We start from the raw sequence: 8,522 nt of genomic DNA, 5'->3' as shown, positions 1-8,522 counted from the left end.
CCCTCTGAAATTGTTGGCGCTGAAGTTCCTGCTCGCTGGCGACGAGCCTGTTTCGGCTCCCCTTCTCCAGATCTGGCCTCCACGCTCGTGGATCTAGCCTCTGCGCGTAGAAATCCGACATGGACGAGACGGGCTGAGTAGATCGAGCCCTGACCCTCCCCGTCGGACTCTGCCTCCATGCTAGCTAATCTGGCCACTGCGTGCCGGATTCGGGGGCTGCTCCTCGATGGGGCCTGCTGTGCGCAGCCTTGTGGTCTGGCGGTGAGGCCTTCCTGCCTGTGCTTCTGCTGCGTGGAGTTCGCTTCAGTCAAGCAATGGCCTTCGAGTCAACAACTTGATGAGCATCACGGGTGTCCACCGACACAGCTGTGCGGCTGCCGCGTGCAGCTGGCGCATCGGTGCCTCACTTCGTGAACCCGTGTGGGGACTGAACCGCCCATGGATCTGCGCTCCCTCACCGATCACGCTGCTCCTCGTGGATCTGCGGGTATGGTCTTCCTCGTTCAAGCTCGGTGGCAGCCATGGCTAGGGCCGTACGCGGCGGCGGTTCTGGGTGAAAGCTTTGCCTAGCTCATGCTTAGGCCGTCGACGGTGGCGTCCTTTGGCGTCACACCTTCGGTGGAGGCGTCGTCGAAGAACCTCATCTACCATGGACTGGTAGCCTTACTTTCTCCGGGTGAAAACCAAGATCCAGCTCTGCCGGATCGAGCAATGTTGGCGTCTTAACGTCAATCCTCGTTGGAGGCATTGTCTCGGAGATGGGCATCGCGAACTTGTGCATGGTGGTGGTTGCTGCTACAACTTGGAGCTTGCGCTTTGTGTAGTTTTGTTATTCGCGGTTAAGCCGTATTTTCGTCCTTGTGCTAGGACATGGTGTTGTTATCCGCGGATATGCCACAATTTACCCTTGTGCTAGGGTGTGTAGGCTTAGTTTAGCTAGGTTCAGGGTTTTAGCCCGGTTTTCCAAAATTAACCGAGCGTTGTAGGGTTTTGTCTCATTTTCCTGGAAAATGAGGCCTTTGATATGTGGTCTGTCACATTTTTTAATACAATTCAGGTGGGGATACTCCCCGGTGACCATTCAAAAAAAAAGATCAGACTTGGAAATTTTCAGAGCATCTGACAAAATGCCGCTGCTTTACCAAGAAGAAATCATTTTCCTACTAGCAATCGAAATTGGACTGTCTAATGGCAAGGATCGGAAAGTCTACCGCTCTGTAGAACATCTGAATTTTATCGGCGCCTATCTGTCGCCGTCTTCTTGGGCATGGTTTGATATTTGTTCAGGTAGCACCTACAGGTTGGCAGAGACACACAACAATTTGGACACTCCCAACACATACAGCCTCGCAGCGAGCCCTCCTGCTCGTTGAGACGGTGTCGGCGAGGTCAGACGGTAATGACCAGCAGCAGGAGCCTCAGGGTTCGGGGCGTTGAAACTTCTCTGTCCGGTGTTCTGTCATGATGCCTGCGCCTGACGAATCAAAAAGCAGTTACACCCCTTGTTCTTCGTAATCGCACGCTAGCGCATGTTCAGCAACTGCTGACACAGTGTCCATGCATTATTTGCGCCCATTTTCTTATTGACGTCCTCGTATACATCAAGCTCTTTTTGCAAGTTAAAACATCATTTGTTAAATGACTCATGCATGGAGTACTAAATGTAGGTAAATAAAAAAACTAATTGCATAGTTTTGATGTATGTTGCGAGACGAATCTTTTGAGCCTAATTAGCCTATAATAAGACAATATTTATCACAAACAAACGAAAAATGGTACAATATACTATAGTATCCGATATGACTTTTTCTACTAGATTTTTGCATATCTAAACACAGCCATCGCATGAAAAGATGGACGCTTTTTTTTCCCGGAGCCTGAAACTGACACATCGCGTACATGCCAAGGCATCTATCGCTGCACTGACAGCTTTGTAGCGATTCTCTGATTCCGTCAGCAAATATATGCATATCACAACTCACCGACGAAGCAGAAAGAGGGGAAGAAAAAAACAAGGACCCTCATAAAAGGCAGCGTCGTGGGCGTCAGATGGGAAGGAACGGCGGCCAGCCCGTTCGTTGTCAGGGGTTTCTCCTCGTCATGTGCTCTGCTGGGGCCTGACGGCACTGCAGAAAGGAGACAGCTTGGCGCCGATGATGGATTGATGGACGATGGACGACGGACGGCTACGAGCAAGGAAGAAGGTGACGTGTGCCGTTCGTGCTCGATCGGGCAGAAGACGACGGGGGAGCTAACGCTGCACGAGTAAATTTACTGAATGCCATCAAAATTTAAGCTAATTCTTTTAATGTCATCAAAATTTAGGCCATCCCTTCATTACCACTGAAATTTTACTCTAATCCCCTCAGTGCCATTCCGTGAGTTAGCTGTTAGATTGACTGTTAAATTAGGTGAAAAAGACGTTATTGCCCCTGTATGACATGGATGAAATATTTGTAGTGACATCCCTTCTATGCCATTGTAGACAGTTATTGCCCCTGTATGACATGTATAAACTTCAGTGCTGTCCATAAAAGCAGCCATACATGTTAACATTGATGTCCATACAGACATATTACAATCAACCATGGATGTCCATACACACAGTCATGCATGCAAAGTACTAGTAATACCTTAGCAAATAGAGTACTCTAGTCTAGCAAATAAAGAAAGAACTAGCAGCACCCAGTAGCTGACACTATCTTAGCAAAAGAACATGACATTGGTTCACAAAGACCAAGCAAAATAGAGTGCCACAAAATGAACTGCATCAACTAGCAGTTGAGATATGGAAGTGGAACCTTTCTTTTGCTTCTAGTTTGTGAGGCAGGGCTGTCCTTCTGGGGTGTGGTCTTGCTTCTAGTACCCATTGTCGGACTATCATGTGGCACTAAAACTTCCTTCTTCTTCTTTTTCCCTGCTGCCTTTGCCTTCCCTTTAGCTGTCTGCGCCTTCCCTTTAGGTTCCTTCGCCTTCCCTTTAGCTGCCTTCTTTGTCGTAGGCTTCGAGATGGCAGGAGGTGGTGTGGTCTCACATACAGGTAGCGCAGGGTACTCCATGGAAAGTGGCTCAGGTTGGTTTGAACCACTTCCAGACCTGCACATGAGTTATGTATATGAGAAAAATAGCAAGCACGATGTAACAAAATGATATGTCAATATGATATTTACCTTACTGAGTTTCCAGATCCTAAGGTAACCGAGGCACTCCGGCTGTAATAATACAAATATGTTAAATCATGATTGAATGAAAAAGTATTGCACAAAATCAGAATATAGGTGTGCAGATCATACCTAGGAGGAAAATGCATTATTTTAGAACCAACAGGTACAATGCTGCTCTCACAAGGTGGTGCAACATTTGTCTTCCTTTTCTTTGGCGGACCCCTATTATGCATGAGCAACAAAGAGTTAATCAGGGAGAAATGCAACAAAATCGATAACAAGCCAAATATAGGAAAGGAATATGATGCTCACTTTTCAGCCAGCATTGCTGCTATGTCATCAGGGTCACCATCCTTACACTTGTACCAGCGATGGCCATAATTTTTGCAAACTTTGCACTGATGGGACCCTTTTCTTTTTGTTGTGCTTCCCTATGTACATCCTTTGAACCTTTCATTTTGTCTTCTACCCGCTGTAGGTTTTAGGAGTGGTGGATGCATGAAAAAGTTATGGCCAGATTGTGCCCATTGTGACTTATCAGGTAAGGCAGGGATTAGAGCCTCATATGCAGCCTTGAATTTGTCAACTGAGTAGAACATATCAATATATTTTTCCAAAGGTTCCCCAAGATATGTGATAAATGCAATGGCATGTTTGCAGGGAATGCCTGAGACTTGCCATTTTCTGCAAGAACAAGTTCTTTCTTTTAGGTTGACAACACATTTGTACCCATTACTACCCTTCACAGACACCTCAGCAAGGGTATTCCCGCTTCGCTGCACATCCATATCCAAATTCCTACTTCGCTCCCTGATATCCTTGATGATGTGTGGCAAAATGACTCCTCCCATCTTTTCTGATATATCCCTTCTAATATCCCATTTGTCCATAATAAGCTGCCTGATCAAGTCCATTAAGTCATCCAAATTCAAACCCTTGTATTTCTTTACCCAATTGTTGAAGCACTCAGCCAAATTGTTTGTGACATAGTCAACTTTGCAATGGGTCCAGAATTGACTTCTTGTCCATATCTTACTATGATGTTTCCTTATGTAATCCATTGCTTCTGGATTAGCCTCATCCATTGCACTCCAATTTTTCTCAAAGATATATGGGCTCCATGAATATGCTGCTGCCCAGAGGTGATCTTCAAATACCTTCCCAGTGTATCTTTTCTTAAAGTTCGTTACTAAATGTAGTATGCATTCTCTATGTTCAGCTGATGGGAACACTTCCTTTACACCTGCCATAATTGCTTGTCCAGCATCTGTGCATATAGCCAGGCCAAGTGGTGATCCAATGGCATCTCTAAGCCTTTGCATAAACCAGATCCAATTTTCATTTGTTTCCGAGTCAAAAACTCCAACAGCAACTGGATACATCCAATTATGTCCATCTACAGCTATTGCACATGCTAGCTGCCCTCTAAACCTTCATGTCAAAAATGTGCTATCTATTGCCAAATATGGTCTACATCCTTTCAGAAAACCATCTATGCATGGTTTCATGGCAAAAAACAGCCTATTAAATCTGATTTCGTCATTGATTGGGTGATGATCAATTACGACAAAGCTACCAGGAGAGCACCTTTCTATCTCTGCTTTGAATCTATACAAGTTATTGAAGCTGCTATCCCAACTACCAAATAATTCTGTATGAGCCAATTCTTTACCTGCATACACTCTTTTGTAAGGTACCTCTACCTTGTGCTTGTCCTTTATCCTTCTCTGTAATTCTTTAGCTCCTAAACTTGAATCCTCCATCAACCAATCCTTCACTTGTTTACACACCCAGAATTTTGTTGCATTCTTCACAACCTGGCTTCTTCTTGCACTAGAACAAGTATGTTTACGTGGGTTCCTTGTCACCTATTATGATATAAGCAATATTATTATCAAATAACAGCAAAAAAAGACAGCAAGGGATAAATTCTGCAAGACACAAAATCTGCAATAATAATTATGGTTACCTTCAATGATTTGTCTTCCTTTGTGCGTGCATGTAACCTCCACTTACACCTTTCTTCCACCTTCTTTGAACAATAAGCCCTCACTCTTCCTGGATCACTCTTTTCAGTGAGATACTCAAATTCATGTTTGATAGCATGCTGATTAAGTGCCAACTTAAATTGCTTCATGATGGGATATACGCTGCCTACACTCATTGGAGGGTCATTTCGGTCATAAGCTACAATAGGCCTGGGTGGCAAAGGATCTTTTCCAATTAAGCCATCCTCTTCCACGTACTCCACATCAGATTCAGAATCAGACTCGGAGTCGCTTTCCTCAACCACATGTGTTTTATGAACAGGTAAGTAGAAGGCCTCATCATCGACACCCACATGTTCATTTTGTGGACGAGAATTTGCTAGACACTCAACATCATCTTCGTTAGTTTTATTTGTGTTAGGTTCACTGGGCTGGCTTGTTGATGGCTTTGTAAGTTGGCTTGCTGCAGCTAAAGATGGATCAAGCACATCTGAATTTGTAAGTGTAGCACTCAGGAACAGACATATCATCTGTGGGATCAGTGTATGTAATGGTCATGTGAACTACCTTGCTATCGACATATTTGCGGAACATCTCAAGGAGTTCCTGATCGGTTGTGATTTCAGGAGAGCATTTTTGGACACCATCATAGTAAAAAACATGCACAACTTCCTGGTATCCATGAGGGTACTGATCCACAATTTCTCTGTCGAGGTCCTTGAAATTGCATAGATCAGAATCCACAACTTTACTGAAGGTAAAGTATGAAAAATCCTTCCTACGCTTTTTAGGATTGGCACTGAGTCTGATTTCCAACAAATAGCTCGACTTAGGGTCCATCCTGTTAATGAATGGCCCATCAAAAACTAAATGTTTCTAGTTGCAGCTCAAACAATGCAGCAGTAAAGAAGGAGATGAACATCTCACCCTGTAGGAAGCCAAGAGTGTCCTGGAGCCTCCATCGCGTGCTGGCGCCCCTCCGTGGTCCCTGCGCGCGGTGCTGGCGTGCGGATCGGTGGGCTGGCGCGCGGATCGGCGGGCTGACGCGGTCCTGGTGCGCGGATCGGCGGTGCTGATGCGGTGCTGGCGCACGGATCGACGGCGACGAGCGCGGGGGGCTCCTGGCGGCGGGGGCGCGTCGCCCTCCTGCAGCGCAGCGCGAGTTGGCCTCCTGGCGCGGGGGGGGGGGGGGGGGGGGGGTCCGCGCGGAACGCCCTCCTGGTGCCGCGTCGGGCGGATCGAGGGCGACGAGCGCGGGGGGCTCCTGGCAGCGCGAGGGGGCCTCCTGGCGGGGGGAGGGGGTCAGCGGCTCCGCGCGGGTCGGGGCTCCTGGTGGCGGGGGCCTCCTGGCGGGGGGGGGGGGGCTCTTGGCGCGGGTCGGGGCTCCTGGCAGGGGGAGGGGGTGTCCGCGCGGATCGACGGCGACCTGGCGGCGGGGGCACGTCGGATCCGCGCGTCAAGGGTGGGGTGGGGGAGTGCGGGCTCCTGGCGGTGGGGTTTGACAAAATATAAAGTGCTGGCAGTCAGATAACATAAACCATACAGAAATAACCACCTAGTAATTCCCATAAATTCCCTAGGACTTTACGTTCTAAGCACAACTCTTAACGAACCCAACGTAGTTTTCCGAAATACCTTGTTCTTTCAATTTTATAGGAAAACCAGTTTTTAAGGTTCCAACATCTCCGGTGTATGCTTGCAGCTCTGATACCAGCTGTGGCAGAACCGCCTAAATTATCCCGGCTCAAGTGCGTAAACCATCACCATAAAGGCAACATTAGCTTAAACGCACTTCAAACGGAATAATTTTTGGTCTGTCGGGTAACGTCCCGATACAACCACCGATTCTCGGATCGAACAAGCATACCCCGCACGAAGGCGAGTTCAGAGATATTACAACCACAATTTTACAACTTAGGCATAAAAACGATTACAAACCAGTTAAAAACATTATTACAAAGCCAACTTAAATAAAACAGTTATACAAGCTATGATTATAAGTTCAGAGTCTAAACAGCGGAAGATGAAACACGATGACTACAACACGTCGCAAAAGTATACCAAGCTAGCCCAAGTATGGTATCACTCGTCATAGTCATTGCCGGCCGAAGACGTATCCCATTCTACGGACCAGCCAGGAGGCAATGAGCAAGGATAGGTTAAGTTAGCGATCTGATCCTCAAAACTCATACCTGAAAAAGAGTTTCAACAGCAAGGCTGAGTATTCTAATACTCAGCAAGACTTAACCGACAACGGGTATAAGTAACCCACCTTAGCTAGACTATGCAAGGCTTTGTGAGGCTCTGGTTTTCCTTTGCTGAAAAGCAATAAAGAGTAGGTCCTTACTTTCAAGTTTTAGCTTTCAAGATTCTAGTTGATTAACCATTCTATGTAAGCAACTACTATCCAATCATGGTGGAACTTCTAAGCAAACATCAAGATTAATAAGAATATTGTTGCTCTTATTACTCTGTGTGGCAAAGAGATTAAGCAGTCTCATTTCATCGTGAGAGGCGGACGATTCTGAATCGAAATTCAACCTTGCAAGGAAAACCTAACACACACGTTTGGAACACCGTCGGGTCGTTTCCAAACAACCATTTGCCTTTCTTTCCGGCTCGTGGATAGGAACACTCTCCCCGACTACAGGGCTCCAAGGTCCACCCGTGCCCGGTCCACCCTTGTCCCTAGAAGTCGTAGTGTTGCGCAACATAAAATAAAACCTATCTCTAAGAGAGAGTGTCAGGTATATCCACTCCCCGGTCCAATCGGTTACTAGGCTTACCGCGTACCATATTTACGGCATGTGGCTAGTACGTTCAAAAACTTAACCAGCGCTACCACACACCGCGACCTTAGCAAGTTCATTAACACAGACGGGGTCTCACATGAGATCATAATATCGAACACAACCCCGTCCGTCGTCCTTATATTGATAACAAAAAGTAAACAGGCAATTCCTACAAACCTCGCGAGTGACAGGCAATCACTCGACTTTTACCGGTCCTATAAGCTTAGCAGATAGTCGAACTCAGGTCTAGTGTTCAGTACATAGGTTCCTAGGATCATGCATCTAGGGTTTCAATTCAAATCCTAAGAACTGTAAATGCACAAGTAAGTAATAACAGTAGATGATAATAATTTAAAATATAGGTTATGTCCGGGGCTTGCCTTCTCGATAATTGCTAACTATTTCAGCTCTAGGCTCTTCCGAACTTTGGTTTGGGGCTTCAGTTAGTTCCGCAGTGTTTACTTGAGCTTCTAGATCACCTCCGTCAGATTCCGGGATCAGCTCGTACGTCCCGTCCGATAAGGCAGTCGTGTCTATATGTAATGCAAGAACAACATTATAAACAAACATGGGCAATC

The 8,522-nt window shown here is 46.3% G+C and overlaps 1 protein-coding gene across 5 annotated transcripts; it reads right to left on the bottom strand.

The window, feature by feature from the left end:
* Nucleotides 1-2,531: 2,531 nt before the first annotated feature.
* Nucleotides 2,532-6,098, bottom strand: LOC120642507. Of its 5 annotated transcripts, XM_039919068.1 has the most exons (5): nt 6,080-6,098; nt 3,477-3,636; nt 3,294-3,386; nt 3,171-3,212; nt 2,532-3,096 (listed from the first exon to the last, which is right to left on the bottom strand). In XM_039919068.1, exons 2-5 carry the CDS (start codon nt 3,488-3,490, stop codon nt 2,775-2,777), a joined length of 471 nt encoding a protein of 156 aa, XP_039775002.1. In that variant the 5' UTR covers nt 3,491-3,636; nt 6,080-6,098; the 3' UTR covers nt 2,532-2,774. The 5 variants fall into 5 exon arrangements, 3 of the variants coding, with proteins under 3 accessions (XP_039775002.1, XP_039775001.1, XP_039775003.1); XM_039919067.1 differs by lacking the exon at nt 6,080-6,098 and having other exon boundaries at nt 3,477-4,942; XR_005662606.1 differs by lacking the exon at nt 6,080-6,098 and having other exon boundaries at nt 2,704-3,096; nt 3,477-4,931.
* Nucleotides 6,099-8,522: the final 2,424 nt, after the last annotated feature.

This window comes from Panicum virgatum, chromosome 7K (assembly GCF_016808335.1).
Source record: "Panicum virgatum strain AP13 chromosome 7K, P.virgatum_v5, whole genome shotgun sequence".
Taxonomy (NCBI): Eukaryota; Viridiplantae; Streptophyta; class Magnoliopsida; order Poales; family Poaceae; genus Panicum; species Panicum virgatum.
Note: the sequence above shows the minus strand (reverse complement) of the source record. Positions and strands in the feature narration are given on the sequence as shown.